This window comes from Saccostrea cucullata, unplaced genomic scaffold (genome assembly GCF_032062105.1).
Source record: "Saccostrea cucullata isolate Sc308-1 unplaced genomic scaffold, CSIRO_AGI_Scuc_v1 ctg141, whole genome shotgun sequence".
NCBI lineage: Eukaryota > Metazoa > Mollusca > Bivalvia > Ostreida > Ostreidae > Saccostrea > Saccostrea cuccullata.
Window position 1 is genome coordinate 7,197 of NW_026940735.1, and position 19,158 is coordinate 26,354.

Sequence of the window (19,158 nt, forward strand, 5' to 3'; positions counted from 1 at the left end):
GTCTGTAAACTTTTCACATTTTCAACTTCTTCTCAAGAACCAATGGGCCAATTTTATCCAAACTTGGTACAAAGCATCCTTGGGTAAAGGGGAGGGGAGTTTAAATTGTTAAAATGAAGGGCCAAGTCTCCTTACAAGGGGAGATAATCAAGAAATGACAAAAATAGGGTGGGGTCATTAAAAAATCTTCTTCTCAAGAACCACTGGGCCAGGAAAGCTGAAACTTATGTGGAAGCATCCTTGTGTAGTGTTGATATTAAATTGTTAAAATTATGACCCCCGGAGGTAGGGCTGGGCCACAATAGGGAATCCACGTTTTACATAGAAATATATAGAACAAATCTTTAAAAATCTTCTTCTCAAGAACCACTAGGCCAGGAAAGCTGAAACTTATGTGGAAGCATCCTTGGGTAGTGTAGATATTAAATAGTTAAAATCATGACCCCTGGGGGTAGGGCGGGGCCACAATAGGGAATCCAAGTTTTACATAGTAATATATAGAACAAATCTTTAAAAATCTTCTTCTCAAGAACCACTGGGCCAGGAAAGCTGAAACTTATGTGGAAGCATCCTTTGGTAGTGTATATATTAAATTGTAAAAATTATGACCCCCGGAGGATGGGCTGGGCCACAATAGGGAATCCAAGTTTTACATAGAAATATATAGAACAAATCTTTAAAAATCTTCTTCTCAAGAACCACTAGGCCAGGAAAGCTGAAACTTATTTTGAAGCATCCTTGGGTAGTGTAGATATTAAATAGTTAAAATCATGACCCCCGGGGGTAGGGCGGGGCCACAATAGGGAATCCAAGTTTTACATAGTAATATATAGAACAAATCTTTAAAAATCTTCTTCTCAAGAACCACTGGGTCAGGAAAGCTGAAACTTATGTGGAAGCATCCTTGGGTAGTGTAGATATTAAATTATAAAAATTATGACCCCCGGGGGTAGGGCAGGGCCACAATAGGGAATCCAAGATTTACATAGAAATATATAGAACAAATCTTTCCTGAAACAAAGCTCTCCTGAAACTGTCATCAGACATTCTGTGGAAAATGGAAAAAAATGCCTTAGTCGCATTGGATCTCTCTGCTGCATTCGACACAGTCGACCATGCCATACTTAGCAACGTGTTAGAAACTACTTTCGGAGTATCTGAGGTGGCTCTTCATTGGTTTCAATCATACCTTTCGTTCAGGAAAGCCGAAATGCACATCAACGCGTCTAAATCACAGCCTAGATGTGTGGACTTCTCGGTACCGCAAGGCAGCATATGCGGACCTGTGTTATATACCGTGTACGCGAGTACGCTACAACATTACATCAAAGATTCGGGTGTGTCATTATTAGGTTACGCAGATGACCACTCTGCATACGACAGTTTTAATCCGAAGATTTTCGCTGATGAGAAACGTGTAACAACAAATTTAGAAAAAGTATTGGTTACCATCAATGACTGGATGAATCTGAACAAACTAAAACTTAACCCTAGTAAAACCGAATTTGTACTATTTGGCAGTCAACAGATGTTATCTCTATCATCTTCCATTTCCCTTAATGTAGTGGATACGGTTGTTAATCCATCTCCTTGTATCAAATATCTTGGATGTTTTAACTTTCAAAAAATTTGTCAGTGAAAAATGCAAAACAATTTCATTGAATTTGTACTTGATTAAACAAATTCGCCAATATCTTAGTAATGATTCGTGTAAACAAATTGTACAGTCCCTTGTCACTAGCCATTTAGATTATGCAAATAGTGTCTTGTACGGATTGCCAGAGTGTACCATTAAAAGACTACAGTTGTTGCAAAATCGTGCTGCAAAGCTTGTGTTGAAGCTGAGGTCTACGGATAGTTCTACTGAAGCACTCAAACGACTACACTGGCTACCGGTACACTACCGCATTAAATTCAAACTTGCATGCATTGTCTTCAAGTGCATTAACGACAGTGACAGCCCACAATATCTTAAAGAAATGCTCAGTTTACGAACATCATCATATGGCATTCGATCCGTAAATCCTGCAGCGAAAACATTGAACGCCCCGTCCGTAAGACGCAAAACTTTTGCGTCTAGGTCTTTCGCGGTAGCTGGACCTTCGATTTGGAATGAGTTGCCAACAAATTGCCAACAAACGTTCGAATGTTAACTGATTTCTGTATTTTTAAACGACATCTCAAGGCGTTCTACTACACATGTGCTTTTAAATAACATTTAATTGTGAACACTAGTATATTTTATTTAAACAGCCAGTGATCATTTAGACTTTATTTGATATTTTAACATATGCATTGTTTTTTATTATTTGTATTGTATGTATAGCGCCAATAATTGGATACTATATGTAAAATTGAGCGCTTTAACAAATTTTAATAATAATAAATAATAATCTTTAAAAATCTTCTTCTCAAGAACCACTGGCCCAGATAGCAGATTGTTATTGGACCTTTGTTGGGCCAACAATGCTCCTTATGTTGGGCCACCGTTTGTATTCAACATTGGGCCATCGGTAATTTGCTCATCGGCCCTTAATCAAACCGACGTGTTGGCTTATTGTTGGGCCAATGTAACAGTTAATATTGGGCCACTGTTGGGCCAATGTATTATTTCAATATTGGGCAAACGTCATTTTTGTACAATTGGGCCATTGTAATCAGTTAATGTTGGGCCAACGGTAATTTGCTCATCGGCCCTTAATCAAACCAACTTGTTGGCTTATTGTTGGGCCAATGTAACAGTTAATATTGGGCCACTGTCGGGCCAATGTATTTTTTCAATGTTGGGCAAACGTCATTTTTGTACATTTGGGCCATTGTAAGCAATTAATGTTGGGCCAACGGTGATTTGCTCATCGGCCCTTAATCAGACCAACTTGTTGGCTTACTGCTGGACCAACGAACGAATATTATTGAGCCATTGTTGGGCCACTTATTCTTTCAATATTAGGCAAACATCATTTTTGGGCCAACGTTGGTTTGTATCTTATTAGCTCTCCATCATGACAAATCATTTGCTCTTCACTGGTTGGCCATTTGTCCTCAAAATTGACAAACAAATACATATATTAAGGTTATACTAGTTTTGTAGTACAGTTTAATTGTAAAAACCCTTTAATACTTTCTATATATGCTAGATTAATAGTTTAATACATATTCTCAATATATATCTCATAGCATTGATTAAAAAACTGAGGAAAAAGAAATCAAAATATAAAATTGAATTATAACATACTAGTATTTTATTGCTCAGTGCATGAAGAAAACATTAATAAAGAAATAAAAGTTGATGCTCACTTCAAGTGGTAAATGTAGGGTTACATGACTGTATACTCCCTCTCTGATGTAAATTTACGCACAAGTTCAGTAAATTGCAGGTATCAATAAGAAGGTCCAACGAATAAACAAAGCCCCCCTGTTCTTCAAATAATACTAAAATGAATCCTGTCATTTTGTTTACTTACACAAAAAAATGTCTCTGGCATCTGCATCGTGTTTGTAACCGACAAACAGACACAGAAAAGGGTAGAACTACAGGTTTGTCACAGTATATAACAGAAAAAAAGCTAGGCACTGCCACTTTCCATCTGATCCCTCTCTTAAGTCTTCTCTTCTCTCTCCCGAGTCTCCTCCTCCCCCTTCTTTTCTTCTCTGTCCGTTTCTTCCTCCCCCATCCCTGTCCTTGGCATACCTTAGCTATTCTTTGATTGTGTTCTGAATGTCTTTTTAGAATCTCCAGTAGCACTAAAATTGTAGTATTTGGTACTTAATACATTTGTTACTTTTCTCAGTAAAGAGTAAACATACGATTAAATTTACAAGTATATCACTGTATGTTTAAGGTGTCAATTAAGGAATAACCGTCTTTTTTGTTTTATGGTGTGATTAAGTGATTAGCTTGCATGATGAAGGCATTTACGCATAACATTTCTACGCTTGATCATCATCATCATCACAACGATTTTGATTCAATGTTGCCCCATATAAAATACATGTATAGAAAAGTCGTTACACTGGACAAATTTTAATTGAAAGAACCCAATTTATGTTTAGTACTGAATAAATTTAGTTTTAATTCAACAAGTTCAACATTTTCAAAATGTTTGATCATGTGCTCGACGTTAAGTGTATATAAGTAAATTAAGTAATAGACTTCGGAAATGTATTTTACTAGTCACACATTTCAATCTAAATAAGGGGCAAATTATTTATTGTTTTAACTGTATTAGAACACATTTGTTATTTTATACTTTAATTTATTTTTCTTGTATAAAAACAAAACATTTAATCACTGATAATTTATTTTGTTTTGATAAATTATAAGAATTTTAACAAGCCTTGTAAATTCATTTTATCTAGCTTGTACTTTCAAGTAGGATTGGTGGTAGATTTATTTTTGATTGTAGAGACGATCAGATTTGTTAATATACAGATTTGTAACAATTGAATGTTTATACACATTGGCCCAATGTTGGTCCAAAATATCGGGCCAACATTGGGCCAAGGAGCAAAATGACACTGGACCAACGTCATTTGCCAACATCGGCCCAATGTTCCAATTGACGTTTGTCAAACAATGTCGCATTCATTGGGCCAATGTTGGCGCAACGTTCGGCCAATATCTGTAGAAATAACACTCTACACTGGGCCAACGTTGGCCCAACATATCGGGCCAACATTGGGCCGATGAGCAAACTTAAATTGGGTCAATGTCATTTGCCAACATTGGCCCGATGTAACTGATTACATTGGCCCAACGTTGGCCCAATGTAAGCATGCCATCTGGGGTACAGTGTTGACCCAACAGCACCTGGCCTCTGCACTTCCCCGTGTCTGCTTTGCGCAGATTTGTACATGATATCGTTTAAAAACTAAACATTAATTCAGCTGTGCCGAGGCAAACATATTATAAATACTTACAAAGTGGATGCAGATATGCAAGGTATCAGTCTCATTACGCTCGCTCGTGTCAGATTAAAAATGGCGCGGATATTACAAGTAGCCCGGTTGTTGTCTACCCATGATGCTCAGTCAGATTCATGGTATATTGGGCCAAAGTTGGGCCGATGCCAATCCCCAAACAAATATTTTCTCTCATGATAATAATTTTATGATATAATGCGAACAGTTAGCCCAACATTAGCGCACCATTATACATAACCAGCTATCGATCTTCCATGATGGGCCATTGTTGGCCCAATAAAGGTAACCCAACATAGATAATACAACCATAATGTAAGATTGGGCTAACGATGTTCTGCTATCTGGTTTATTACAAATAAAAATATAAGTTTAAACACAATTCAAAAAATAGAATAAAACACTCTTTGGTGCTGTGATCACTTAAGTGTAAAGTTAAAATGTTGAAAATATCATATCTAAACAAGAGCAGTCATCCAATGATAAACATGGACATAGAAAGTCCTCTTAATTATTTCAGAATGTGCCAACGTTGTCCCAACGTAAAGCTCAGCAGCTTATTATAAAATTGACACCATCAATTAATTGCAATATAATAATTGGGCCTACGTTGGCCCTATATAAATATCCCATCTTTTAAACACCTAAACAAAATAACACTTGTGTGTATTACAAACATTGTGCCAATCTTGAGCTAACATACTACTACCAACTTGATAGGACACGTTCTTTAAGGGTGTATTAGAAACAATGAGCCAACGTTGGACCAACATAATACTATCAACTTGATAAGACATTTTCTTTAAGGGTGTATTACTAACAATGGGCCAACGTTGGGCCAACATACTACTTGAACTTGATAAGGCACTTTCTTAAAGGGTGTATTACAAACAATGGGCCAACGTTGGGCCAACATAATACTACCAACTTGATAAGACATCTTCTTTAAGGGTGTATTACTAACAATGGGCCAACGTTGGGCCAACATATTACTACCAACTTGATAAGACACATTCTTTAAGGGTGTATTACAAACATCGGGCCAACGTTGGGCCAACATACTACTACCAACTTGTAAATACACTTTTCTTTAAGGGTGTATTATAAACATTGGTCCAACGTTGGACCAACACCAGGATCCTTCCTTCCTTGGGAACTAAAGTGAATGGAAGTTGCTTACGTTGGACCAACGTTGGGCCAACATAGGAATTCTGTCATGGTCAAGAAGGTTGATTTGGTGGAAGCATCCTGGGATAGTGTAGATTCTAAAGTATTAAAACCATAAAAGGGAAGGGGGTAGGGGGCACGATAGCTGCAGATCTGTAGCTCTCCGAAAAAAAATATATTGATAGACCGGAAAGCTACAGTGCCACCCATTGAAAAAACTGTATATTTATTGCGCACAAAAAAGTGCGCTCGGTTCTCGATTTATTTCTCCATGTTTTTAAAACTGTAATCTCAAAATATTACTAACCGTGTGTTCCTAACATATTCTTTCGCTGTTTCCACAACCAAACATTCCTCATAATTGTTGTTAATAGTCCTCCTGGCCCTGATATTGTAATCATCGAACATTTCGCTAATTTATGCTGCCATTTTGGTTTCAAAGATAATTCGGTCCAATATGCTTCGTTCGGATGTCAACTACGAGAGTACTTGATATAAGATAAAGGCATTTTTTTGAAATCTTTCCTTATCTCCAATTGAGGTAAGAATTTTGAAGAATTAATCAAGAACCGAGAGCACTTTTTTGTGCGCAATAAATATACAGCTTTTTCAATGGGTGGCACTGTAGCTCTCCGGTCTATCAATAAATTTTTTTTCGGAGAGCTACAGATCTGCAGCTAGGGGCACGATAGGTATAGCAAGAGGGGAAATCTGGTAAAGAACTGCATCACCCAAGTTACTCAGGTGAGCGATGTGGCCCATGGGCCTCTTGTTTTTTTCATATAATCCACTTTCGAAAACGATACCACGCCATTCTGTCATTTAATTTCTGGTAAGTAAGCGTAAGTTATACATGCAACAACCTCTATTTCCTCTTCAACCTTCCTTCTTTTTGACAGATTTTTTAGATCCACACCTGATTACATAGATGAACATCGACCGTGTCCGTGTAACACTTAACAATTCAAATTTCTAAAATGATTTTGAGTTTTAGAATATTAATATAGTTGGTCAAATTTCTTAATTTCAAAAACTCAAACGGTAGGGGTTGGTGGTCATTTACATATCGTTATCATTTTTCAACCTGAGTCGGGGAAGTGAGTATAAGCATATATGATTTTAATTTAAGATGGTCTGATTTTTTTAAAAATTCGACAAATTAATTGTTACGTAGGCGAGCATTGTGGTATATGAGCATATTATTCTTTCTTGCTGCTCCCTCCTCCCATTCCTTCCTTCTTCCCATTGCATTTTTTCCTTCACCTTCCATTCCTAAACCACCATCTTCCTCATTTTCAATAAAATAAACCCTGGATGCGTCACTATTTCGCAAGTAAACACTGGATATTTATACAGTAGAATACACTTGTTTAAACTTTCACTGTTATCTATCTCATTGTGTGTTTCTAAAGTCGTATTAATATTAAAGGTAGACATATACATGGATATGTTTATGGGAATGTGTTGGTGCTGTACAAGAGACGTAAAATAAGTGACACGTGGGGGAAAGACATGCGTAATGTTTTCGGTCCCATCAGGATCTGGTCAAAGACCTTTGCTTTGTAGTGTAAAAAGAACGTCAATGTTCTTATTATTACAAATATGATTTTGGGGCAGTTAAGTAATACATGCAAATACACAGAGAGAGAGAGAGAGGGGAGGAGGGAGTGAAAGAATTTAGAGTTTAAGAAATGTGGCGTACATTACTGGGTGTTACAAGAAGGTGAAGGTTATACAAATTGTGATCAATCTCATAAATTCAGACAAAGGTTACACTTTAGGTAAAAAAAAACACGGGTCCCTGGAAACATCAAAGGTAGGATAAGGTGTCTTGGAGGAGTAAAAATCCCATCTCAATCAGACACATCCGCCGTTTTACTTTTTGCCCTACTGGTAAGGCTTCAGCTGTGTTGCCTTGATGTTTTGTATCCCCGTAATCGAATAGGTTTGGTCTGACCGTAAAAAATTAATAAGAAATTTACAATTCCTGAGCAATAAATGCATGGGGTTTTGCGCCTCTCTTCCTGACAAGACTTTCTTTAAGTACGAACATCATTTGCCTACTTTTGAAAAATATTAACCTTGGCCATAAGAGACCATTACTCGAGTTTGAAAAGCCGTCATATATGCATAGGGCATCGGTGTCTGTGAAAATCTTGTTAATTAAAAAACTCTGACAAAAATCGATTGTTTTCACATATAAAAAGTAGATATGTGCAGTTTACATGTGAAATATGTACTAATATACCTACGTAAATAACTACCTACCTATCCACTTACACTTTTATACATTGTATCTATACCTACCTAGGCTTTATAATTCAACGAGTGTTGCACCAGGCGGAAAAAGGGCAATGACTAGGGACTTCAAAGTTTCTCTATCTTTGGCTATTTTTTTTTCAGGCTTTTTGATATCATTAATGTTGGGTTTTTTTTTTCTTTTTATCAAATATGGAACTTTTAAATTCACTTACCTTGTCATTGGTCATTTGCAAAATTATTTTGTTAAAAAACATATTCTGATTGGTGAACACAATTTAAGTACTCTGAAGTTGATATTAAAAATTTAAGATGCTTGAGTTTTTGATTGCCAATATCTATGTGGTTTTTTAATACCTATGGGTACGAACCTGTTTTTGTATTCATATGAAGCAGAATTTATTCACGTATTGTCAATAAACAGTAGTTATTTCCTTTCTTATGTTGATACGATATATCCCGGTGAGCTTAAAAAAAAAGATACCAAAGAGTCCGACAATTCTTTCATATATAGATATTTTACTTGAAAAAAATCGTTAATGGTAATCTACATGTAATAACCAATCTTTTTGATAAACGTGATGACTTTAGCTTATAAATCGTCAATTTCCTTTATTTATGCAGCAATTCGCGAATGGGGTCTGTGTCTCTCAGTCAATTAATTCGATACGGGTCTACGTATGAACAATTACATGTAATTTCTTTTAAAAAAAAGGGGGGGGGGGGTAAATTATTGAGAAATTGATGAAACAAGAATATCAGCAGTCTCGTTTAAAGTCATCAGGAGTCAAAGACTATGAGGCGCCGTTTTGGTATTTACTGCCAAAAAAGTGATATCATTTATTCGAATAGGTGATATCACTTTTTGCCAGTAAATACCAAAACGGCGCCTCATAAATGACCTTGTCGGCAAATCAATTTGTCAAATGTTGACTGGCGTATTTCATACTAATTTTTAGACCATTATATAGGCCTACATATTGAATTGTGGACGGATTTTCCCCCATTATTTCCCAATATTTTTCCCATATGACAAGGAGCACACGAAGGGTGTGACCGGTCGACAATACGTGCTCACTCCTCCATGGCACCTGATCCCACCTCTGACGTTTGGAGGTCCGTGTAAATTATATACATCTTTCATAAACAGTTTTTGTGTACACTTCGGGTTTGCAGGCCAGAATATCTTCATCAACTTCATGTTCAATTTAAGGTCTTTTAAACACCCAGTAACTTTCATCTAAGAGGAGTACACAGCTATAGTATATATTGATTATAAATATTCTAGTCTGTGACGAACGTGATGACTCGATCCTTTTTACATAATGGCAGTAAATAAATTCCACACATTAAAGCTTTAAATATTCTAAGCATATATATAACATTGTACCCTGGCAGACAAATGCTTATTTGATTTCATAACTTATCCTCATCAAAATAAATAGATAAAATAAAATTCATTAATCATTAAAATTAACAGATTGATTTCCAAAATATAAATTGGGTCGATGAGTAGTTTTTTTTTTTATAATTGTTAATAAAACCTTTTTTTTTCTTACAGTAAAAATGCTGATTTAACTTAATGCACTTTTGTGTAAAGTAATATTTCAAATAAGTTTTAATAAATGCTTTCATAACAAACCTGGCTGCGACCTTACAATTTTTACTTTTGACCAATCAGAGAGCAGCACGGTAACACGTGATGTTACATAAGTTGGGACTGTATTATTGGTAGTACATCGATGGTTTCGTTGAGTATGTAACGCAGTAACCAGTATCAATGTGAAGATGGTTGACTTGGCGAAAGAAGCATTTAATACTCAAAATTTTCAACTGGCTGCGGAAATTTATGAACGAACAATTAAAGAAAACGGACCTTCTCTGGATTTGTGCATGGGACTAGCTGATAGTTTTGCATGTTGTGGTCATTTTGAGAAGGCCTTTGATGCTTATGCCAGTGCATTCAGACTTGGAAATCTTTCACCATCATCTTTAAACCGTCTAGTGTCAGCTTTAGTCAACACTGTGAAAAAGGACAATATTGCAACCAGTGCTAACATGAGCAAAAGTTGCATGTTTACATGCACTATATGCAGAGGATTATTTAATGAACCAGTGACAATACCTTGTGGTCATACTTATTGTAGGAAATGTTTCGAAAGAGATCAATCAAAAACATGTAGAACATGTGGTACAAGTCATCATTTTGTGAGAACTTCAAGTTTTCAGTCTAATGTGCTTCTTTCAAGATTAATAGAAAGTTGGTTTCCTAATGAAAGCAAGGCTAGCCGCTTAAAAGCAGAAGGAAATAAATTTTTTGAAAGAAGACAATTTGATAAATCAATAGAACTATACAGCTTGGCCATCGAATTGTGTAAGTATTGAATTTGTTATGAAACATATTTTGTTGAGACCGGAAGATGATTGTTTTGTAATAAGTTAACTTCCGGTGTAAGTAGGACACATGTGCCTACTTTCGGTTTGATTTTAGTTGGTTGCGTAAGCTCTCTTTTATGTAAAAGACAGGTTTCTGCACCTTCTGAAATGTTTTTACGTCATTTTTTCTGTGTAATATAATCGTCTACACTGTAAGTTCTCTTCATATGTTTATAGTTATAATGTTTATTAGTGTTATTGGAAGAAGTCCCCACCTTGGTTAAAATATGTTCCATATAGCAGCTAAGAAACAATTCGAAGCAAACTGCTAAGAAATGCTATTTCAAAAGGTAAGTTTTAAAAAATATATTCTTTTTCCATATAGAAAATAAACATAAAAGATGAATTAAATGACTATTATGGCAAAATTTTTAATATGCCATGTGGGTATGTCAATAAAACAATTCAAAGCAAGATAAGTTATTATACATAAATTCATGCTGTTTGTTAAATCAGAGCAAAACATATAATTCCATTGTTTGGTTATTGATCATACGGTGAGGTGTGGTGAGGCAATTGGAGTATGATTACTTCACATTGTGCTAGAAAATATCTTATATACCAAGGACCAACGTGTTAACCGGAACTGGACTTCTTTGTCATTTCATTCAAGGAGTAACTGTTCTAACTTTATACATAGCCCCAAAACTTTCAGAACATTTGCAATTGCAATTGAGAACCATAAAAAATATTTTTTCAAGAGGGATTTTATACATCTGAGTTGTTTTCAGAAATGAAACAGCAAAGTTGAAAATGATCACTGCATCAAAATGATATTGTCTGCACACCCTCTAGATTTTATGCTTTTTCATAGTAAAAGATCCATTGTTACAAGTTATACACAACAAGAGCAAAACAGCTGGACAGCTATCGATGTCATAAAGATAATGGAGATGATTTTAAATCTATTTATAGTCAAATAATTTATTCATGCTGTGTAAGTTCTCTTCATATTTTTATAGTTATAATGTTTATTAGTGTTATTGGAAGAAATTACACCTTAATAAACACATATGTTCCATCGGCATATAGCAGTGCATAAAAACTTTTTTAGAAAGCAAGAATGCTAAGAAATGACTATGAAAATAACAAAAGGAGTGACATTGAAAATAAATTACCAAATTAAAAAATATATGCCTTTTATCCATATAGAAAATAAACATATGAAGATGATTTAATATTCTATTCATTATGGCAAAATTTTTGAAGCAATATGCCATGTGGGTATGTCAATAAATTGAGATATTTTCAACAGTCCAATAATAAGTTAGTTATAGAAAAATTATTGAAATGTATTTATTAATAAGTTATAAACAATGAAATATATTTTCATAAAGTTAAATAATGATAATGTACAGTGCTGCGCGCCAAGAACTAAATTTGGACTACTGTATTTAAATGTAACTGTTAGAAAATTTTATCTTATATTGATATTATTCTTATTAAAAGTTCAACATTTTTGATTTTTTTTTCATTTAATTGTCATTAAATTTATCACAATATTAACTATGCACATTTTGTGAGAATTTTTTTCCCTGTACGTTGTGTATATGATGACAAGCATGACTGCATGCTTTTTCAAGACTGAAACTAGGGAAAAAGAAGAAATCTACTAAGCATTTATTTTCATCATGAAGTTACTTTATTTGGCTAATTATTCACCTTTTGGTGTTAATCGTGATAATTATATTGTCATTGAAAGAAAAACAATGTGACAAGTCATTCTGTAGAAATAAACACAGAAATAAAATGAGCATTTAAAGGAAAATAAATCCAGTATGATCATTATTGTAAAATGCTGTCCAGAAATAATGTTAAATCTATGTGAGACAGTCTTATTCATGAACCCATACACAATTACGAGTACAGATGACTTTTATAACAAATTGACTCAAAGTTGAATTTTTCATATTATTGAAAATTCCAATATCAAAGATATACAACACTGCTATCAAGATAGTAATTAAAGTGCAACTGTTTTTTATTCATCAGAAAAATCAGTATACAGAATCTTTTGTGTTACCTGTTGATTTTTAATTTGTTGAAGGTAGCTTACTATACATTTTACACAGAATAATGTACCTGTATTTTTTATTGTTTTTTAGCGCCACATGATCATTTGTTACTCAGCAATCGTTCCCACGCCTATGTCTCACTTGATCGATTCAGCGAGGCTATGAAGGATGCAGAGAAAGTTGTTGAACTCCGTCCCGACTGGCCAAAAGTATGTATCAATAGAACAATGTGTGTAAATTTTACAGTGAAACAGAACATGGTGAAGAAAAATGTAGATTAGTGTTATGAAAATTAAAAAACTATATAAAGTTAAATTTTTCAGTTTGCAATTTTTATTAAAAATTAAACCTACTTTTTGCAGGGGTACTTCCGCAAAGGGTGTGCTCAGTTTGGCATGAACCTGTTTGAGGATGCTGTTGTATCATTGCTTCAGTGTCTGGCCCTGGATTCAGAAGTCCAATCAGCAAAAGACTACCTCTCCAAGGTAAGACAGAGAAAACAACAATAAAGCTTGCATAGTTTTTTAATTTTGGTAAAGGATGATATAATGTAATTATTATTAATGAATACTTTGTTCTGTGTATGTATAAAACATATTAAAAAAGGACCTGTAACATATAAATAAACAAACAAATACATTTTAATATTATTTTTAATGATATTAATATACATTATTATTATAGTCTCTGCACAAGATTTTGTCACCTTTTCCGAATGAGGATGTGAAAGCTTTAGCCTTGAAGAATCAGTTCAACCCTTCACTGCTGACCCAGTTGATCCGTGCCAACTTCAGCTCTGCTCTCCTCCTACCTCATATCACCATGGACAAGCTAGATCAACTCAAAGGCATCATTGATGAAACCCTATTCAGTGCAACAAACTTTGTACTGGGGCAAACAGAAGTGAAACCAAGCTTTGATAAGGTAACCTTTGAACATATTTGGATTTTCGAAATATTCTTAAAATGTTGATTTACTTAAGTAAAGAAGGATACCTTATAGATCTTTTGCTTAATAACTTTTTTCAATTTTTGTTCTGTGGTGGTTCCAAGCATCAGTACTAAATTTAGAAAAGTAATTCAAAGCTGAAAGCTGGACACTGCAACAGTAAAGTAAAGGAGAGACAACTAACCAGCTAAAAAAAGTGCTTCTTGTCTTTGGCAGGTTCAGAAAAAGAGTTGATAGATAAGGATATTTTATAGATATTTTTATTTTCTTTCAAAAATGTTTTTCAATGCATGAAAGAAAGATAAAACATTTATCTTTCTTATATTTTGATAGGATGAGCCGAGTTCCTTGGAGCAGGTGCCCAGAGGAAGAGATGGAAATGCAGAGACAACACCTGCACAGAAATGTATGTAATAGTTTAAGGATCTTTTATACTTTAAAAAAAAATTCAAATTTCAAGAAGAATTCAAGTAGATTTCAAATGGCATCAAGGAAGTCGTTTTGGAAATTTTCAGGTGCTTCTGAACCAAGCAGCAGAAGAGAATCCCCGGTAAGTTTCCTAAGAGGAGCCCGATCAAGATCCCAATCCCCCTACAGCAGAAACACTGACGGCAGCAGGAAGCGTACACGAGAACCAAGCACCACTCAACCGCCATTATCCCCTCAGGAGACACCACAGAAGCAGCAGAGTATGTATAGAAATTCAACCAAAGATAATAAAAACAATAACTCTATCCACAGTAAATAAATTAAATAAATAAATTTTTAAGTAATACATATCTCAAAAAAATCTATTAAAGGAAACTATACATATTCCTTGAATCATATTAAAAAGACATGATTTTTAAGATTATATTTATTTATTAATTACAGGGAGAATAAAAATTTAAAATGTAGATGTTTTCTTTTCAGAGGCTCAAGAACTTGTACCAATGGATGTGAGCAAGGCCTTGGTAAATGTTGATGACTTTGAGTGCAGCCTTTGCTATCGTCTGATGCACGAACCGGTCACCACCCCATGTGGTCATTCCTTCTGTCGACAATGTCTTGACAGATGTCTAGATCACCAAAGCAACTGTCCTCTTTGTAAAGGCTCATTAGTTGAGGTATGAATGTGTTTCTGTATTTTCTCTTTTCTTATGAAAGATGACGTACAGTTGAATTGGAATAATAAAATTTTTGTTTTGATTTGTAGTATTTAGCCGAGAGACGCCAAACCAGAGATGAATCATTAGAAAATATTCTTAAAACCTATTTCCCTCAAGAACATGAAGCAAGAAAAAAGATTCATGAGGATGAATTGGTTGAACTTGCAAAGTAAGTCAGCACATGTGCCAGAGTTTGAGTATTGATGAAATTTTTATCCAAGCTTTAAAGGAGACCTGTCACTATGTTTTTGAAATGAAATGCTATTTTAATAGCGATTGAGAGCTATAGAAGTGTAATATTAACACATTTGATCAGAATTCTTGGAAGTTGCAAATAAATAATATTTTGTTATTATTTCAGAATGGGAGAAGATGAGAAACACCATATACCCATATTTGTCTGCACGCTAGCCTTTCCTGGCGTAACCTGTCCCCTCCACATCTTTGAGCCGCGGTATCGTCTGATGGTCAGACAATGTATGGAGGCTGGTACTCGACAGTTTGGCATGTGCATCTCTATGGGAGACGACCAGTAAGTTGTCCTTGATCAGAATTTCTCCATCTTTAAAATTTGATTAAAAAATCGTGAAAATTTATATGACAGTATAAACACAGTACTCATCTAACAATTTTTGTCCTTTACAGAGATGATTTCTCAGAGTACGGCTGTATGTTGGAAATTCGAGATGTTCAGTTCTTCCCCGATGGAAGGTCCCTGGTGGATTGTATAGGAGGGCGAAGATTTAAAGTCTTATCCAGAGGACACAGAGATGGGTACAACACCGCCAATGTAGAATTTCTGAGAGACGTTAACGTATCTGAAAATGATGTGCAAGGTATGAGCAAGATTTTGAATTAAATTTTCAAGTCTTTTATTTTTCATATTCATCAAAGTCACTTAAAACACTAACAAGATTTACATTATAAATTTGTTTTCTACCACTTTATTTGCTTGGCATCTTCACTTCTGAAAACTTCAGTATAAAATTAACAAGTAATTTTTTTTTTACAGCCGTTAACAAACTACAAGAAAAAACATACAGGGAAGTCAAATCCTGGTTTGACCATCTGCCAGGTATGCAGAGAAATCAGATATCTCGACATTTTGGGGGATTTCCAGCCTGTGACAGTGACTACCAGGGTAACCCCAATAGCACGGCGTGGCTGTGGAAGGTTCTACCCATACTACCCCTAGATCCACGTATACAGCTGACGATGTTAGCGATGACATCCTACAAAGAGAGGCTGGAGGGAATCCTGAGGGTGTTAGAGTACATCAAAAGGAGACGTAGCTTCTGACTAATAGACCAAATACCTCATACGATTACGAACCTACTTCACAGCTACAGGTTTACCATAGGGCTTATTTTAATACTGGCTTTATTAATTCAGCTGGCAATCTGAACAATTTTCTCCTCAGTTACATATATTGTCAAGACTATCCATTTCTTGAATGTTTTATCCAGAATCTGTATATTTTTTCTGTTGTTTTTGTTCCATGTAAATAGTGTGGATATATTGTATGATCTTTTGTATGAAATGAGGAAGAGTGTTACATATGGAAGAAAGTTCTCACAATTTAAGGATATTATTTTCATATACTATTCGAAAATGATTTTTTTAGTGGTAATATAATGTACTAGTACATTTTTATTTCAAATACACCAGAAACTATTGTTTTCATTCAGTTAAATAAATTGTAAAGTTATGCAAGTTTCATTTTTTTGCATACTAGTACATGTGTATTTACATTTATCTTAACATTTTTAATTAAATGTACATATATGTAGGATGGAAAGTGAATGTTGAAACCCCCCTTTGTGACTACTGTATATTGTTGATAAAACTTGATTTAATTTTGACTGATTGCATGAACTATTTTGTTTTAGTTTATTTTACTTGCAAGATATAAGCAATCTGCAATGAGTACCCTAATCTGTGATAATATACTATCAGTAGTCAGGTTATTTATACTTATTTTTTATAACTCGTTCACATTCTTGAAATGGTTGTTTTATCTGGTAGGTCATCTCTACGCTGTACATTGCTTTTAAGCTTAAATTAAACTTCAGTATTTCATTTCATACACCAGTTATTATTTATGTAAATGTTAATTTATTCTGTTTACTTTTATCTAAAAGCCAAATTGAATTTTCAGATGAAACTAACAAAGACGTCAGTGTTGATTTTTTTTAAAGATTTATTCATATTTTTTTTATTGTTTAAAATTTTATAATAAAAAAGATAAGTGATTAAATTTATTCTTACTACCGTATAAGCAGAAATTTTAGTGAGAATTCAATTCTGGGGTATTTTAGCAAGGGTGTTTTGTTTGCCAAAATTAAATGTTGTTAACAATTTGTTTCAGCATTAGAGGTTCCATTTTCTTTCTTTGCACCATAAAATTGCAAAAAATATTTCATTTTATTTCAAAATAAAATGCGGATTTAAAGGACAAATTGGTAATTTTATATCTCACTAAAAATTCCATTTATAAGGTACTTCAGGGATTTTATTTTGTAAGTGAAAACTTACAAATGAATATGTAGTAGTGTAAGATATGACAATCTGTTCATTGTAACATGTAAAGCAAGTTAAAATATTTTTCTTTTTCCATAACACTTTCATTTTTTTTATGAGTGAATATTTGGTAAAATGTTTTCATTTTCATGAAGGGCAGATCCAGAAACATTTGGAGAGAATCATTTTGTTGTTAAAACATTTTCCAATAATGATATATTTATTTCACATCAATTTAATAAAATAAAAAATAACTTAATTGAGATGTACTATGTTATTTATGTTATTTAGACACAGACATCACGACTGCGTGATGTAGTTGTCTTTCCTGATTCAGAGGGGGTGAGTTGATATCATGCGCAAAAAAAGAAAACTATCTCTACATGTGTGTGCAGCAGATATCCATTTAGATGCTAGCTTCATTTAATTATCCTTTCAAGAAGGGCATGTTTTTATAAGGATCTTCATCGCAAACCAAAACCAGAGAAATCTGACACAAGAAAGTTAATTATGTGCTGCATGGTAGTATGTAGCTGTTCGAAAAGTTTCTTTGAAAGTCACGTGGTTTTATTGGGTATAAATAGAATGCAATGTGGGAGCACGGCGCTCGCAAGGATTTAGAGATTAGTCTGACTGATGGTGATGCAATGTAGTGTAATGAATTTTGGGCTATACAGCTGAATTCGTTATGAATGGTTATGTGTTACCGGTCTACAATTGGTTAAAAGCACTAGCAAGCAGCGTCCCAATTTGACATGTGTTGTGATTTATTCATTTAGCACTTCATTGATTTATATTCGGACGGACGAAGTGGAGGAGTATATAACAACTTTTTTGTGTGACTTCTAGGGATTAAACATACCCTTTAACTTCAGTTATGAAGACAATTCACATGGGTTTGTTTGTCACTAAGTGTAGTGAGATATGACATTGAAAGAATGATTTCACAGGAATTTCCATTTGACCTTGTATTTAATTTGTGTGCAGCTGCTATTCGTCAATTTATTATATTTTAAAAAAATCAAATGGTCCCCATCACGCCACACAATTTTTTCTTATTGACATACATATAATGAAGGAGTGTTCATCATTTTATAAAAGAATATTAAGGAAAGTTACTCATCATAGATTTGATAAAAAGCAGTGACTGTGAATAAGTGTGTACCCATTGCACCTGGGGTTTCGTAACAAAAATTATAATTATGTAGAGGAACTCGAGGGGTCTTAAAAAGATTTAATCGATGCGATGATAATTTTATCGTAGCAAAAATATACACAGATTGAACATGTTACGATATTCTAATAATTAAAAAAATCCAGAAGGCCTTGGGCATTGTTGTATATTTATTGTGACAAGACCTTTCAATGGGTATTTATAAATATTTTTGGTTATAAAAAATTCTTTAAGGAGAGTGCGCCTCTCAGACTCTTCTTGAATAAGCCTTTTCAGAGCCCTGGAAATAATAGTACCCCATAATAACCGCGCTCATTATCTGAAGCTACCGGGTCTAAAATTACAACAGTCGATCAAAATGAACCTTGGACAAACACGTGTTGGGGTTTCGTAATAATTAACATGATTATGTAAGGATTTTTTGTGAGTGTGTCTGCATGCATCAATAAATTCTGTGGTTGTAATGCAGACAACTCTATTCCCCAGCATATGAAATAAAATGCCTTTCTATCGTGCGTGATATGAGACGTCTTTTCCTGAACCTACATGTGTAATTATTTTGACCACTAGG

The 19,158-nt window shown here is 34.4% G+C and overlaps 1 protein-coding gene across 1 annotated transcript; it reads left to right on the plus strand.

Moving 5' to 3' along the window:
- Window positions 1-10,035: 10,035 nt before the first annotated feature.
- On the plus strand, window positions 10,036-17,658 carry LOC134256120 (LON peptidase N-terminal domain and RING finger protein 1-like). The gene is made up of 11 exons (XM_062738728.1): window positions 10,036-10,720; window positions 12,888-13,006; window positions 13,160-13,282; window positions 13,482-13,721; window positions 14,079-14,151; window positions 14,261-14,434; window positions 14,658-14,851; window positions 14,941-15,062; window positions 15,255-15,425; window positions 15,539-15,729; window positions 15,906-17,658. The coding sequence occupies exons 1-11, from the start codon at window positions 10,135-10,137 to the stop codon at window positions 16,190-16,192; spliced, it is 2,280 nt and encodes a 759-aa protein (XP_062594712.1). The 5' UTR covers window positions 10,036-10,134; the 3' UTR covers window positions 16,193-17,658.
- Window positions 17,659-19,158: the final 1,500 nt, after the last annotated feature.

Coding starts and splice junctions, on each gene's coding strand:
- LOC134256120 (XM_062738728.1), top strand. CDS start 10,135: ATGGTTGACTTGGCGAAAGAAGCATTTAATACTCAAAATTTTCAACTG. Junction 14,152..14,260: donor GACAACACCTGCACAGAAAT/GTATGTAATAGT, acceptor GGAAATTTTCAG/GTGCTTCTGAACCAAGCAGC. Junction 15,730..15,905: donor ATCTGAAAATGATGTGCAAG/GTATGAGCAAGA, acceptor TTTTTTTTACAG/CCGTTAACAAACTACAAGAA.